General features: G+C 36.9%; 1 protein-coding gene across 3 annotated transcripts in view; it reads right to left on the bottom strand.

Moving 5' to 3' along the window:
- Window positions 1–1037: 1037 nt before the first annotated feature.
- The window catches only part of ANKS6 (ankyrin repeat and sterile alpha motif domain containing 6), a 41391-nt gene continuing 25127 nt past the window's right edge, over window positions 1038–17301 (bottom strand). Inside the window, exons 12-17 of one of the 3 annotated variants that reach the window (XM_054284946.1) lie at window positions 14012–14201; window positions 12554–12670; window positions 10583–10650; window positions 9197–9313; window positions 8207–8303; window positions 1038–2818 (exon numbers count right to left, since the gene is read on the bottom strand). In XM_054284946.1, the coding sequence (XP_054140921.1) occupies window positions 2769–2818; window positions 8207–8303; window positions 9197–9313; window positions 10583–10650; window positions 12554–12670; window positions 14012–14201 (639 nt within the window). In that variant the 3' untranslated portion in view covers window positions 1038–2768. Of the gene's footprint in view, window positions 2819–4893; window positions 6734–8206; window positions 8304–9196; window positions 9314–10582; window positions 10651–12553; window positions 12671–14011; window positions 14202–17301 lie in introns of those variants that run through there. The other 2 variants (XM_054284947.1, XM_054284945.1) reach the window with 2 other exon arrangements.

Here is a 17301-nt window from a genome sequence, read left to right as displayed (position 1 = left end):
AGCAGAGAGTGACGTGGAAAAAAACATATGGAGAAATCTGTGGAGAACAGTTGAAATCAGGCCTGTTGTGATCAAACCCAGCACACTGTTAGCTGCTGTCTGTGCAATGGTTTTATTCCACAACTCAGAAAAACAGGAAATCTGTGTACCGACTAATTGGAGGCTACTGATTCTGTGGGGTAACAAATCACAAATGCTTATTAAAAACAAGAACTCACAGCCATGCATCAAGTGTATACATGAACACAGAATATTTTTAGGCTATTTATAAGGAAGACTTGAAGGGGCCTGCTTTCCAACACATCAACACATCACCTTCAAGAACCCTGCTCCTGTACAGGACTAGCCTGTGCTTCTGCTAACAGTCGTGATATCCCACTCCTCTTAAGACCAGACAGACCTATTCTGAAAATACTTACGAATAAAAACTCAAGATAAGCAAGAGGCCATTTAAAATGCTATAGGTGCAATGCTGGGAATATGGCAATCATACTTCAAATATCTGTTTGCTTTTGTTTTTATGACTGCATGTTAACTCCATGAAGTTTTAATGCACACTGGAATGCTGTGAATGACAAGTGGCAAAAATTGCTTTGAAACAATTCCTTGCTGTGACACTTTAAGGAGGACATTGCATTAACAGTTTATTTCAATAACACAAACTTCTGAGAGACTGGAAATTAAGTGTTCCAAATGAGCTTTAAATATAGCACAAGAAGTTTCAGTTTTAATGGACAAAGCCTGTTCCCACTAAATGTACCCTTGTACTGCCAAGAGGGCTTTGAAATAAAATAAAGTGGCAAGTTTGAGGCTATTAGTGTCAGAATCAGACAAGCCAAGCAATTGTAAATTAAGCTGATCTCAGTATTAAAGAAATCTCTTTGCATGAACTCTTATGTTCCCCTTCACTCTGGAAACCAAAGATATTCCCTTGAGAAGGTACCTGGCTTCTAAGGCATTTGCTGAAGCATGAGAAATACGATAGATGACTGCTTGAATAATTTCCAGATAACAAAGTATCTTTATTTAAAATCAGATCTTCATTAATGCTCAAAGTACAGAAAAAGAAAATTACACTGAAAGAAACTTATAAAAGCTTCTTGTAAAATAACAGTACTCCTCAGCAAAATCTTAGGTTAATAACTCCAGATTGGTCAAGCCTGTAACACTAGACTGAATCACAACAAGAACTGGTTTTTGTAGGATTTTCTTATTTGGTAAAACCCAGAAGGTATCACTTTTCATTATGAGGTAAGCAAAGTTTGCCAACAAAGATTTTCATTTAAACTGAAAAGGAGGACACAGAAAATGAACAGTAAACAGGAATAAAAAAAAAAGCTTTCACCTTTGAAAGTCTGTGACAAATCAGGACAAGTCAATGAAATTACAGTCCCCATCTCTGAATGGTCTCTTTGTCCAAATGGCTGCAATGAATAACCTGATCATAACCCTCACATAGTGTCATGTCTGGCATCCCTTCTGGGTGCTTTGGATACCTCAGGGCCTGGCAAATGCCAGGGGAGGTCTGAAAAACTGAATCAAATTCTGGTCCAGCCCAGTGAGATACTGGTGCTTGAGGCCCTGGTGATGGTACCCACCAAACCTCCGCTGCCTACAGCAGAGTTTAAAGAGCTGCCCGTGCCAGCCCTGACACACAGACACACAATACAGGACTCTGTCTCAAACTTACCTCCTCTCAAAGGCATAAAAAGCAGCCATGAGCTCTCAGGAGCATGGAGAAATGTAAAACCTTTAGTTATATACTGAGAGCACTCAGGTAATTGGAGCTCCGAGATCTTCTTGCCCTTACCTGCAGTACTTGAGTCTTCAGAAAGATAAATATAGTGTCAGAGGCTTCTGATGAATTTTAATTCCTGATGATTTGCATTTTAACTGCTTAACAAAAATGATATTTACTAAGCAGAAAATTATTTCTACTTGTAATTACTGTAACTTTCATTTCAAAACTGCTACAAAATCAAATTATAAAAATGTATCTTTAAGGATATGCTAGTGTTACTATTCAAAAAAACCCCAGCCAATATCATGTAAATGGTTTTATTCTCAAAAAAATAGTCAGCAACATGAAATATTTTAACATTCTTTCTGTTTAAATATTGGTGACAGATTATGCATTTACTCAAATAAAGTGCTGTTTTTACAAATAGGTACTTTGTTTTTATTTTTACTGCTGTTCTAACCTCATAATATTGAATAGATAAAATATATTTTGGCTATTGAAGAATGCAGCATTACTTCTCCCCTTTTTATTTCTTCCCATGAAATCATTACATTTTCAATCTAGACTACTTTATCTGTATCCAATCAAAAGAGGCATATTCAGCTTATGTATTTCCCCATGTAGCAGGGGTCACAATTTGTGGTGTCCTTGCCTTCTTCCACGCTTTTGGCTCCTCTTGACTTGTGCCCATGTAGGTCTCCTGTGGGTTCTTCATCTATGGGCAAGAGTTTAATGAAACATCCATCTTCTTGCACGTTCACCCATTCTTCCTGCTCTTCTGGCTTTGCTCTTCTTAAATTCAGACCACTGATGCCTTGAACAATTCAACACTTAGGCTGAACTATATGGGCAATCTCTTTAGTGTTTTCTTTGCCTTTCTGTGGGTTTTGTATTTTAAGCAGGTTACTGCAAAAAATCCTATGTCAGTGTAGTCAGGACTAACTTTTCAAATTTTCATTTTTATGGATTTACTTAGTCAGATGCCAAGCTTCACCATAAAAAATAAAAACCACTTTTGTTCCAGTAGCTACCTCTTAGAAGAAACAGCTTCTTGTGGTTTTAAAGAGCAGCCAGGAGCTGTAAGAGGGAAAAAAAAGAAGTCTGAAAAACAGTAATCAGCAAGACTCACAACTGTAAACAAGAGAGTAATTCCACTACTACTGGAAACAGGCCCACATTTGCCAATGTACGTTTTATACCAGTATCTAACAGTTTGATCCTGTAATTCGTTTTGCTCATCTTAAGCCATCTCCTTTAAGGAGAAGGTATAAAAAGTCAAACTCACGTGAAAAAGTCACCTACTGCCACAAAGTTTGGAGTATCCCTCTTTTCTCAATGTGTACCTTTCCACTAAGTGATTATCTGAATCCTGTATGATTTTTATATGCAAGTCTGTATTGATTTTGCTCCTATTTTTACTTCTCTCTCTTCAATCTCTCCCTCTGCTGGATAATTTCCATTGGATATTTTTGAGCCTGAATCCAAAAATGAAAAGCAAATACACAAACAATTCTGTATCTGCAGATACATATGTATCTCTAGATACATATAACATACTATAGTATGTGAAAAGAAACTGGAGGATGAGAATTTCCACTAACTACAGACTGCATGGCATCACATTCTTTCTTCACCATAGGTATAACTACACTTCATTTAAACTTTTGTCTGGAGAATATTCAGTTTATTCTCCTGCCTTTGCTCATTGCTTCTACCAGATGTTTGGATTTTCTCTTTTGTTCCCACCTATCAGAAGTGTTGTTTAGATGGGGGAGAGCAGCTGGATGCCTGTACTAAATGACAAGGCTGATCTTTCTCTTTCAGAAATTCCAATAAACTTGGCATTAAAAGGCAAACTAAGTTAACTGGTAGTTAGCTTTACCTCCAACCAATCTTAATGGGATTTTTCATAATGAGTTTAAGAAATATCCTAGCAGAAAAAGATTGTGTCCTTCCAAGTATAAACCTTGGATGCTGTCTTGCATTTTTCATGTAATTTTTGTAAAAATGGCAAATTCTGTTGCAAGCCATAAATGGGAAAGGGAACTTTCATGAAGTGTTTCCATTTTTTATCAGAGGATTTAACATGTAACACTTCTTTGCACATTTATTATAACTACAATAACTAACACATAGGATTTTATGTCTACTCTTCTGGAGGAAATTATTTCAGTTGCTTTTCTCCCCCCATCCCCCCCCCTTTTTTTTTTTTATGAATTCACATGACCTTTTTTCAGCTTTTCATTTCCAATTTGGCAAGTTTGTGTTGAAATGCAACTCTGTCTTCTTTGGTGTCATTTGTTTCAATTAACCTGCTGACCACTGTCAGATCTGTTCAACCTCCTGATTGCACTCAGTTAATGGGAGCATGAATCTTAACACAGGCTCCCAAAAATAAACTAAACAATTAGTCCTGGCAACTAGGCATTCAGAAAGTCCAGTTTTCTTTTTTTACCAGAATCCTGTAAGGTCACCTCAAACCACAAACAGAAACTCCTCCTGGGATACTATTATTTGTTAAATCCCATTCTCTCAGAAAGCTGGACTTCATGCTGCCACTTGCTGTTTCACTGAAGTTGGAGTCCAGACAAAGGATTTTGTTCCTCAGAGCCTCATGCCTCCATGGGCTGGTTATCTGCTCTAAATGGCAAAGCAGAACAGTAATTCTGTGTTTGCTGGACACATTCACTAGGTTATAAAGACGCAGTATGTTCCTAGTAGTTTCTCTTATCATGGCCAGGGTGCATTGTCAATTTTCCAAGATGTAATAGTAGTCAAACCAGCAAAGTGTCAAAACCCGCTAAAACCTTCACTCTTGGAATGAATAATTTTATCAGTATTTTCTAAAAATGACCAACTAATTACCACTGAAAAAAGAGATGGAGGCAACATTCCCCAAGCAAGTACTGTTTGCCTATTCAGAATTCATGGTGCTTCCAAACCTAATGGCTTGGGAGTCCAGCAACCTCTGAATCATTTACACTCCTCTGCCTTATCCAGGTCAGGCAAGGCCTGGAGCAAGGAATTCACAAAGCCCAACCTAGTGTCCCTGGCATGGGGTGGGGTGGAAGGATTCCATTTCAGAAACCTTTATGTGGGAGTCTTGTATACAACTGCATACAACAGTCTTGTAGCTTAACCTGAAGTACTAGCAAAAAAGAATATGAAACAGATACACAAAGCAAGTAATAGCAAATTTCTTAGTCCTAGAGAAGCAGGACTAAGCAGCTGAACTGCTGTGTACAGAACACAGGTTGTTATTCAAATTGTCACATAACTGAGATGTGATAACAGTGATGCAAATCTTTTTAATGGTTCAACAGGAAATGTAGGGAAACAGAGACCAGTGAGCTGGACAGTAACACCAACCAGATCAGTAAAACCTGTAACAATCTGAAATTTTGTTGGAAACAATCAAGAAGGGATTTTGAAGTCTTGCCTCACCAACCTACTAGAATTCCTTGAAGGTGCCAACAGTCTTGTAGATTAAAGAGGTCCATTTGATGCTTGGATTTTGACAAGGCATTTCACAAGGTTCAAGGTTAGCCCTTAAGATAATAAGGAACCCACAGGGTAAAAATAAAATTTCTTGTGTAGATAAATAAACTCTTAGGGAGGCAGAAGACAGAAGTTTGCAGTAAATAATGATTTTTTTCCATAGTAGAGAGATTCACCACTAGTATTTCATAGGCATCTGCATGAGGATATTCAAGATATGAACAGTATATTCAATGTATGATTCTGAAAGGGCACAGAGAGTGAAGGGGAAAACTTTCCAAAGTTACGCATGTAAGTAAAAAGAAAGGTAAACAGAAGACTGGCAAAAAGACTTCATATGACATCTGTGCCTAACAATAAGGTAGTGACAAAATTTGTTGAAGATAAAGTAATACGAAGATAAGTAATATGAACTAAGGCAAACAGAAAAGATGATGTATGTGTGTTTATATAAAACTATAGGTTGTGAGCTCAAACTCAGTAGGATCAGCTGGGTTGTAAGAGGTAATTTGAATTAATACCAATTCAGTCTTCAATGACAGCCAACACATCAAAGTACCAGAAATAACTAGGAAAGAGCAAGAGAATGGAAAGCAGAGAACACAACTGAAAAACAAACAACTGTCTGTCATGTAAATCCATAATATGCCTACATATTTAATACTGTATGTTAGGCTGGTATGTCCCAGGTCTGAAAAGATAACAGCAGAAAAGGAAAAGAGGTTAGAAAATCTATGGTACAGGGAATGACAAAGCAGCCTATAAGCCTTTCCCTCAAAAAAACCATGAATGAAGAAGAATATCATAGTGATCTGTAAAAACATCAGTGGCATGGAGGCAGTGAAGAGGAAACAACTGCTCACTGTATCTTCTGATCCAGTATGATGAAGCAAAAGAAATCAGGACATGGCAAGTTCACAGCAAATGAAAGTAAGTAGCTCTTCAAATCAGTGTCAGATGAGACTGGATGAAAAAGTTGAACACAATTGTATGGACCTTGGATCTGACTTGGTACAGCTGCTCTTATGTTCTAAAATATTACACATTCCTGGAAATTACTTCAAGTTCCAGAGACTGCATAAGGATTCCACTGCTACTTTTTACATTAAAAAGCAGCTTACCTGGTGCAGAAACTTCTTTTAGCTATATGTTGTCTTCCTCTTCTCTGTTAGTGCTTCTGTTTCTGTTTCATAGCCAAATCTGTATCATGGAGCTCTCATACACAAAAACCCAAAAGTCAGATCTCTTATGGCAGCCTTCTTGCAGCCTCTTGTCAGAAGCTCAACCGGAGCAACTGTTGTCTCCATTCTTACAAAAGGAAGTTCTCCTCAGCTCTGAGCCACCATTCTTGTCCTTTGATGCCTTCAAGACACTTAAGGTCAGCAAGTTGCTTGGAGATACATTAGACCTCTATGCTTATTTGCTTCTTGATTAATTCCAGTTCTTTGCATCAGGTAATCAAATCCCAAACAGCTTCTGCTCACCTAGTAATACCTACAGAAGAGGTCTTCAGCTCTGGGATGTTACCAAGAGATATCCAGAAGTTCCCACACATGCTGACTATGCTGAGAATGGAAAGTTGCACAATGCACACAGAGATACCTGATTGTGGCTGTCAGCCAAGCAGACTACACAGAACACTGGAAGTGGCCCACATTCACTAACTACCCAAGCAATTCCCAGTTTGCCCCAAGACATTAGTAGGTCAACAGCCAACACCTGCTTTCACATATCTAGTGAAATGCAGCTGACTGAGATTGGAACAACTGGGACTAGCTCATTATTAATGTTTCCTAAAGTATACAATACCTGAATTATTTAGCATAGCCCCTAAACAAATGAAATTATTTTGTGAGTAGATGAAGGCAGCAAAATAAACAATTGAAGAAGAAGCACTTTCAACATGGCTGAACTTCTCAAGGCTGTTCAATGGCTTTTGTTGTTTCTACTAAAACATGGATACAGAAGTGCATGTGGGAATAGGTTACACCCTATGCTTTAATCTGGAGTAATAGATGAGTATCTGCCTTTGTTTCAGGTGGCTGGCAGGACGGAGATTTGCAGTTTTTATATCTGGGAGTATAGGAAATGTATTCAATTATTACAGGTCAGCAACACCTTCCTGTATGTTTTGGTTACAGACAGTACATTTTAAAAGGCAGTTTTTCTAGCTTGGCTAGCATAACACAGGTGCTTGGAATACATGTATGCCAAAGAAACCAACTATAGATAATCATATAAAAATATCACCTATGCAAAATAACTAAATACATACATACATAAATATATAATTAACATAGCTGCCTAAATAGTTATGTTAAATTGTAAATCTGGAATATATTCATTCTACCTGATCATACTAAAGTGTCTCCTATAAAGAGTATGCTAAAGTTAATTATGTATCATACAGGAACACCTCCCACTGATGCTACATATATACATACAGACACTATAGATAGCATACTGTATATTCTGGTTTGCTATACTTACATCCATTTCTGTGTTTAGTAATGCACAACAAAAATCTTATCCTTATTTCAGATAGTAATGAAGGGTGCATAAACATCTTACAGATACCTCTACTTTTTATACTGAAATCTTCTCTACAGTCTCAGCAAGAGACACACATCATTAGCCAGGAAAGCAGCTGTCTTGTTTGTCACATTCTGTCTTCCAGCCAGTACTAAATAAAATATCCACACATTTGGACATTAGGAAGATTTCTTTCAATAAATGAGTGATTAGACATCGGAATGGGCTGCCCAGGGAGATGATGGAGTCACCATCCCTGCAGGTGTTTAAGAAAAGACTGGACTTGGCCTTCAGTCCCATGATCTGGTTGGCATGGTGGTGTTTGGTCATAGGTTGGACTGTGTGATCTCAGAGGTGTTTTCCAACCTAACTGATACTGTCATTCTGTGATTCAACCTGCAATACATTTTTTCATTAATTTCAGGTGCTACTTACATTGGGAATGACCTGGTGGTCGTGTGTTACTAACACTACTCTCAAAGGAAGAGTGGAAGTTGTGTATAGTTTCTTGTAAAATCTGTCTCTCTCGACCCTGTAAAAGAACAATAAAATAAAAGAAGGTATTCTTAAATTTCTGTTTAAAAGATGAATTTACTAAGAGCACACAACAAATGTATAAATTACAAGTGTGTAAATATGTGTGTCTATGTTCCATATACTATCAGAAATAACAACAAATCCTTACCTTACAGACATATATAGAGAAACTTGTAATCTTTTTTTGAAACTACCAGACAACAATAGAAACATTTCCATTATTTTCTTCCTATTCTTTATGGCATATCTTAGTATGAAACATCATCCACCTCCCCTAATTTTTAGCCTCATCACTACTATTGATACTGACATAGAGAAATTGTCTTTGTGTTTTGTTTCTCTGAACTTCCAATGTCAGAGAGGGAATGGACCTCAAATCTAAGAAAGCTGCTGAGAAGCATCAGCAAGCCTAATCAAAGTCATGTTCAAGTATAAAATCCCTCTGGCAAGAGCACTGTTTACTGTACACCATTCTCAGCAGATTAGTTTGTGTCAACATAAAATTCCAAGGCAATAAAAGTGTACGAAATGAGAGAAAAGCTATTCACATAATCATGGAGGAATCAAAACCTTTTATGTTGACCAAAGGACACCCTTTCTCTTATACTGCATTCTCTAGCTGCACTACTGCAGCCAGATGATTCTTTTTAGCACTGCTGAAATCAGTATTCAGAAACTGCAAAATTGCTCATGTTTACAAGTAGCTTGTTCACTGGACTAGGAAAGAGTTATTGAAAGAGAACAGGAAATGCCACAAAGGAAGACTTTTTACTAGTCAAATACACAAAACACTACGTTTGGAAAAATTATTTTACCTTTTCTAACTAACACCTGTAACTGAATTTCAACTTGGAAATAATTTACTAAGTACAGTACTTTAAAATGTACCTTTCCTGCATTCAGTTCAGAAATAGCTGCCAAAATTTGCTGCCTTGATCCATCTGTTTTAATACCCAACTCTTTCAAATCACCATCAGTAAGTGTGAGGAAAGCTTCCATATCCACCTGCATATTTAAAAAAAAAAAAGAAATTAAAGAAAAAAGGTAAGACGAATTTACCTACGTGAAGATTCATTACTACAGGTTAAAAGTGGTTTGTTGGGTTTTTTTAATTGCATAGATTTAATGTAAATATTGTGCAAAAAGAATTTTTAATTAATTATCAGCACCAAATAGTACACACTTTACCACTTTATTGTAAGGCTTCTAAACTGCTGTTAATCATTCAACTAACCATGACAGTACACCTAAAATATTAATGGATTTTTAGGTTTTTTGCCCATCAAGTTCTGTTAATACAGAATATACAGTCTCCACAGAAATTCCTCTGCCTACAGTGGCAGCTACTTGAATAAACCTAAGGTTTCTCTCTTTTCTTCATCCTTTCCCCCTAAGTATTTCTGGAACTTCAGAATATTGTGTATACTTTTCCAGTGTCTCCTGAGAAAAACCTAGGTAACAGTTTTTATTATTACAACATATCCATAGGGTTGTGATAAGAACAAAAATCTGAAACTTTCCACATTGATACAACCTTCCCACACTAAGTATATTAATTTCTACACAATGCTCCATTGCCTATCATGTTGAGGAACAATAATATCCCAATCTATTGTGATGAAGCTAAATCATCTGGGCCTGTGCTGAATTTTGAACTCTGTAGCAATGTCAGCTTATGGCATGTCCCTTCACTACCCTTTTCTTTGATCAAATAAACACACAGTATTTGCTCACATCTGATCCTGCCTTAAACATTGTAATGAATTAATTTTACTTATTTTCAGCAACATTTCCTGTCATTGCATCCTTCAGCAAGTCAATGCCACAGCTCTAATCTATCATGATGCCTACGCTCCCCACTTTAATTCACTATTGCTTATGCACAGTGGATAAAGAAGATAAAGCAGCCATCTCAGTGACTCACACCCTGCTGCTCTCCTTCTGAAAATGAGGTTTCAGCTATGGTTCCAGGGATGATACAGTATGTCCTATGAACTGTTTAGCCACGTTGGATACAGACATATATACAAAAAGCAGAGTGTAACAACAGAGAGAAAAAAACCTCTGTGTATAGAAAAGCTGTAGGTTAAGTGTAAAAAGCTCTGCTATTTGCATTATTCTGGAGAATGCCACAAATACCACTTGGTCCAGGTTTCAAAGTTCTTTCTGCAACCAGGACTAGTTTTAGAACTTGATTCTGGATCACAAATCTGATGCAACGTCTTATACCCTACTTTCATTAAAACAGTAAAAGATCTTTTAGAAAAGACATACCTCCTGTTCCTCAAATATAGGCTGATATTTCTCAAGTGACAATTTTTTAAGGATGCCAGTCAGCTCATCTGTAATAACAGGGGAAAAAAAAAAGTCAACTCCATAGATTAGAAAATATTGTAACGACCTCAGCATTATAAACTGAAAATACATATTAAAGCCTCTATTTCCCATAGTCATTTATGGCAAGAAAAAACCAACCCCTTTATTCTCCTTCAGAAATTGAAACATTGGCTTACTCTGTTCTCACCTACTTACATATACTGTAATTCCATCTAGTCTTACCTTGCTAGGATAAACACCGTTGTATTGCCCTTTCTACCTCATTAAAAGGATCTTACAAAACCAAACCAGTAAGGGCAACTAAGGCACTGCAATGCCTAAAATGCAGGGGGCTTGGCCCCAGATAGCTGATCCAGATTGTGCAGGTTTAGACAGCAGAACTCCTCAAACAGGCAAGGAACCCAAAGTCTTATTTCTACGTCATCATCCAGGAAGGCAAAGAGTAGAGCAAGCAACCACACACCAGCTCATTCAAAACACTGACACAGCACAGGTCATTCTGAACCCTCTTCTCCTATGGGCCCAACATCCAGGCACCTTGAACAACGACAGCTGAAGTCCAGCTAAGATGAAAACTGGACAGAATTTAAGTTTTACAAGGCCACCTTCCAAGGCTAAGAGTTCTGAATACTGTCTTTCCTTTAAAAGCTTAAGAAAATTAAATGTTGAAGGGCCCGAAAGTGATTCTTCCTACACTTTTAAAAAAATGTGATTAGCTGAAGAGCATAAGAAAAACCTGACATTACTTTTCTTAATCACACACTACATAAAGTTTTCTTTTTATTACTTTGCTGTCACAAGTAACTAACTGGTTTTTCCCCTTGAGTACCTAAGTGGTCAGTTAAGTATTTAAGTACTTAGTACTTAAGTTAACCCTTAAGTACTAAGTAGTCAAGAGTCCAAATGAAGAACATGAATTATTACATTATAAAACAAGACTACATTTAATATTCTGCATATAAACTAACTCTCATTTTAAAGACATCACTAGTCCATTACCAAATATACTTTTCTTTCACTTATTTCACTTCTTTGTCTTTTGACCTTCCCTTTTCTTTCATCATCACTAGAAACATGAAAGAGAATCTCATATTCTAAGCTTCTCAAAAGACATCAAGTACCTTGAGATAAACACACCTCTGTCTACTATTTTGGAAGACTTCTTTACATCGGAGAGTCCACAGACAACTGAAGAGAAAAATTCTAGTTAAGTCTTATTTTCTGCTCGGATTTTGTTGGGTTTTTTTTAACTTTAAATTCAACTAACTTGGTATGCCTAACATGATTTGCAAAAGTTGACATGGTCTCAGACTAAAAGCTTTAGTACCCTGACATTATTCCATGGGAAAACGCAATCAGTTTTAAAAATGTATCATGGGAACTTCTCTATATTGTTTGATGAAAAATATCATCTTAGAGAAAGAAAAGAGAATTCTCATTGGATGACCCTAAGGTATATTGTTAATGGCTTTTTCTTAGAGATTGTTAGTTACCCTACTCATTTTTCATCATGCTGGTGTGATTAGAACTGTAGGCCATGATATGGGAAGAAACTTTCAGGGTGTCTGAGCTCAGTCTTATTGTCATAAACAATTATAACACCAAACACCTTTCACATACAGAGAACGCCTTCAGAGTAGGCCCTTCATGATTTCTCTTCCTCTAGCCCTCTTCCAGTTCCTGTACTATTACTTTAAGGCTGAACAAACCCTGAAACCTCTCAGTTTTACAACTCTTGTTTAACATGTTTGTCCTGTTCTTCACCACTCTATTTGCTCTACACTTACCTTGTCTGCTTACCTCCATGCCAGGAGCAAGCTAAGGCTCTCGGAGCTCTTACTGCTTTTGCCATGTTACTCCTATTTAGCACCTCCTTTCATACTGTTCTATAGTAGAAGGTAAGATTACCTTTTTCCAAGTTTTCAGAGCCCTCTTTTACTCTCACATGGTTTCGTCTTTCATAATTCTCTACATCACTGGCTCTCAGAATAGGGCCAAGTTGTTGATGGTCCACCAAATGGTTGCCTAAAAAGAAACAAAGAACACCTCTGAATGCTGCTGCCTACTGTTCCTTCACAGTAACAGTCAATTTTCATATTCATTTAAGTTCACTTGAAAGAAAAGTTAACGCTACAGACCTTCTGTACTTATTCTTCTCATTACTGCTTGGCATATCAGCATTTGTACTGCTGCTGCTGAATCAAACATCAGTAAGAGAAGCCCTTGAATTAAAGGAGCACTTAACTACAAAAGCTTACAAACACAATGAACCAAGAGCTACCTGGGTTTCTGACAAACAACCTCTGCTACAAGGGAACTCACGGTATCCTGGCATTAGTGCACGGTCACAAAAGTGAGCTTCACTGAGTGAGATGAGAGCAGCTGATGGCTTGGGGAATTTGCTTCATTATCCAACAGTGAGCTCTCTTGCTTTTATGCATCTCTAAATCAGCAACACTTATGTTATCAAGATGTCATTATAAAATGGCACTAAACATGAAAGGATTTGCTCCAGCAGTCACTAGAGTATGTTACAGCTAAGCCATAAGAAGAGGACAGAAAGAAAGTCAAGTATCACCTGTCTTCAGTGTCAAATGGAATTAGTGTTAATGGACAAAGCCGGCGTAAGTGAAAATAAACCAAAATCAAAAGAGACAATTTCAGAAAAAACAAAAATAGTACAAAGTGCCTGCATTCCTTATTTAAAAGGTTCTGAGTCATGTTATTTTCTTCACTTTTTTTTGAGATATTTACAAGAGAAAATAAAGTTATTAATACTCTGTTTCCAATGCAGTAAATGACTTTTAAAATGTTGTAATCTAGACCTAAAAGTCTAATTTAAAAGATACTAATCTTACAGGAAAAGTAGTAACATCATAATTCTTTCTTAGGACTCTAAGTTAAAAAGAGGTTGTAATAAGGTTATTTTCACAATTCAGAAAAATAAATGCACTACAGTTCTTCATGTAGCTATGACTTGCTGTGGATGAAAAATGTATCTCTGTAGTGATATGATTCTCTTCATTTACTAATTAAAAAAATCTAGTGTGGAGAAAGTGCATTTTGTACCCTCAGCAAAGGGTGGCAAACAGGACTTAAGCCACGAAGGGGGAAAATGTGGCCACCTATATGCTAGCTTTGAGGTGATACCAGTCTCTCTGTAAAATGGAAAGAATCCCAGGTTTTGGGAGAGAAAAAGGCAGTTAGTGCAGGAGAATCAATCTCACTATATGAAACACCATAATATATTTTCTAGAAAGAAGGGAGACCTCACTCTCCTGCAGATACACACTAGTCCAGTATAGTCACAGCTTTAAACACATGGTATTCTCGAGGAATAAGCTGCAATTGCAGTGAGCTACTCACCATCCTCTGTAATAGTACCACTGCTGGAGCCATTGCTCTTGGCATGTCTGTGAGAAGAAGAGACAGAGGACTCTGCGTTTTGGACCTTTGGAGATGGGGAAGGTGATGGAGAAGGTGTGAGAGTTGGTGATGTGCTTTTAGATGTAGATGAAGTCCCAGATGGAGGTCTTTTGTTCATCTCCAGTTTTTGCTGCAGTTAATGATACAATCATTTGAGTTAAAAAAAAAATCACAAAACTGTTTACCTATACATGATGCTTCAACATGACTTAAGTTGTGTATCATTTCTGAGAGCATGTAGTCACAACCAGAAGTTTCTGCTTGACCTATATTAAAATAATAAAAGCAATAGTGATTTTATCCCAGATTAAAGTGTCTCTTCAACATTATCAAGAAAAATACAATTATTAAGGCTGTAATTTTGTAATAGGAAAATTATTTCTTGTGAAGAAATACTGTCCACAAGCACTACAATTTTTCTTTCTCTAAAAGGACTATCTTGGTTTAAGTACAGGTGGCACCTATGTACCACACAGTCTCTCACTCACGTCCCCACCTCCCTTGGAATGTGCAGAAGCAGAAGTAAAACTGGCATTAGAAATAAAAACAGTTTAATAACAGAAACAAAGTAAATTACTTTGACTTGAAAATAGGGATTTTCATTCATAGATTTAAGACTCAATTAAAGATTTTCAAAACATATGAGATGTTAATTTAAAGTAGCACTTCATGCTGGATTAACCAGAAACTTGTAGCAAGCACAAACTAAATTTTGGGCGCATTAAGCCCCTTGCTGCACTGGAATGGAAGTTTCCAGCCAACCCTCAAATTTATTATTATCTAACAGGAGTCAAGTGATTTATTAATAATTTAGCAAATATTTGATACATTTGTAGCCATGGAAAACAGGAAAATACATGAGTTAAAATGGGTAGTAGAATATATATATTTGTACACATATCAACAGACTTTTCCAAAAACCATCACTGCACGTCATTTCCTAAATTCTTTGATCTACAAATACATTTTGATGTCTGCACTGTATAACCGAAAAAGAAGGTGATTTTTTACTGGATTCCTGAATTCAGAGTTTAAATACCTTTTGTCACCCAGGCTACTGCAACAAACTGATTAAAAAATTGATCTAGGTAACAATTCAAGAAATGAGAATGACTGTGGTTCCTGTCTTTACAATTTTGCTTCTGTGCTGTGGCACAAATGGAACATTTCTAGTTAATGAAAAAGATGCAGATTTAAAAGATAAAACTCATTTGAGTGGTAACATTCTTCGATTACTCTATCCTATGTCAGAATGTAATACTTCCTTAGCCCTGCACTGAATTGACTAGATGTAATATGATACAAACTTGAGAGCTCCTTGAAAAGCATCATGAACTCATTTCAACTTTGTCCCAAATTTCCATCTAAATTGTTATTGGTCATTTTTGTGGCAGAACGGTCATTCCTCCCTAGCACATTGTCTGCATTTATTTTAATTACATCATCCTGTAAAATGTTATTCATTTTTTTCTTTTCTTTTCTTTAAAGCTTGCACCATCTCACCCCTCATGGGTAAGTTTTGCAAAATTGATCAGTGTAATATCACTGCATTTTTCGATCAGCTATTTCCAAGTTTAGACAGCATGAACCTAATGAGACAACACAAGTCACTCCTCAATGGACATAGACATTAAATTTCCACCATTTACATTGCTGATTGCAATAACACACTGCTAGCCTTTGCAGCCAATGTGGATCCATATTTGATTGTGTTATCCCACCAGGAATCTCCAAAAATCACCTCAGTTGTGTGATACATTAATATGTATAGTAAGATCCACACTATGATATGTTTTGTTACTGGTGGATAAAAGGAAACTTGTCCAGACATCTAAACCAAGAGCACTGAAAAAGCTGTTGGCTTTCCAAAACAGTGGCATAAATATTGTTTAAAAATCTTTTCAACAGTACAAAGAACAGCCTTTCCAGAAGATGATCTGCAGCACATTGCACTTCACTACTCTTTTATCCCCTAATGTATCCCACTGTGAGTGGAAACAGTAGATAAACTTCTTAGTGGCAGCATTGTTGCAATAAAAGGTCACAGGATCTGCAGCCCAAAGCTCACAGGCACAGGTATTATCTCTTGGTGGGATGATTAATATAACTGGAGAAAAATGAGACTTTTGGGGGGCACACAAGGAGCTCTTCTGAAATTACTTCCAAGTTAAAAACAAGCTGAGAGGACATGCTGAGAGTTTAATTAAAACATACTGGCCAGACCACCTCAGAAAGAAAAAGCATTTGGTAGCTGCTCTGCAGACAAGACTTTAATGAGGGAAGAGGATGATAAAGGGGTTTTGTCTACAGGAGAAAGAGATGGATCATTTATAACTCAGGGAGCAGTTACACAGGATAGAAACGGAGGAAAGATTACCATATGCCAAAGAATTGGTATAAATCCTCACACTCTGGTGGTCCAGCTGAGTTAGAAATTTTAGCTCTCAATCTCATCTTTGAAAAGAAACCATTAGCCCCTCCAGAATCAGGACTGACATATCAGAGACAAGGTGACTATTCACTATTCATGGAAGCTGTTTCAGCATTGGTAGTTGCACCTTTTTCTGATTTTTGTCCTCCAGAAATTTCCATGTAATTTCTGAACAAGTTTGCAATTTCATTTGTCATTTTTATGTACTGATTAAATATAAATATTGTGTACTGTTTCTATAAGACAATACAGAATGAGATTGCAAAAGTATTAATTTTATACTCAGGTAATTTTTGTTTCCTCAGGTAAAATTTGAAGAATCTCACTGAAAGATGCAAACAAAGCAAAACAAAATGAGCTGCTTGGAGATTACATAAGCAAAAGTTGGAGAAATTTTGCTCTTGCTCACGTATTCTAACATTTCCAGAATATCAGGCATTTAGAACATAAACCCCAAATTTTGTGTTTTCTTTCTCTTGCTCTCTGAAATGCAATGTTTCTCTATGTAAATAAACCCATCAATTTCTCAAGAGTATGTCACATCTTCTGTTATGATGCTGCTTTCCAATTTGTGTCTCTGCAGATCTTGAAGACTTAAAATCTTAACCATCAAAAATGTACAAAGCAGTTAAGAACTTCAAAGAATGTGCATGAAAATGAGAGCAAAGCTATTCCAGGGAATTGACAGGTAAGTCAGCACAGACAGCATGGCCTCAGGAACAAAACCTGACTTAGGTGATGACCTACTGTTTAAAAATAACACCAGTGGAGCAGACTGGTTATGTGTATATTGTTGTGC

Source organism: Melozone crissalis, unplaced genomic scaffold (assembly GCF_028551555.1).
Source record: "Melozone crissalis strain CALT ecotype California unplaced genomic scaffold, PUWL_Pcris_2 ptg000042l_1, whole genome shotgun sequence".
Lineage (NCBI taxonomy): Eukaryota > Metazoa > Chordata > Aves > Passeriformes > Passerellidae > Melozone > Melozone crissalis.
This window is presented reverse-complemented; position numbering and strand designations above follow the sequence as displayed.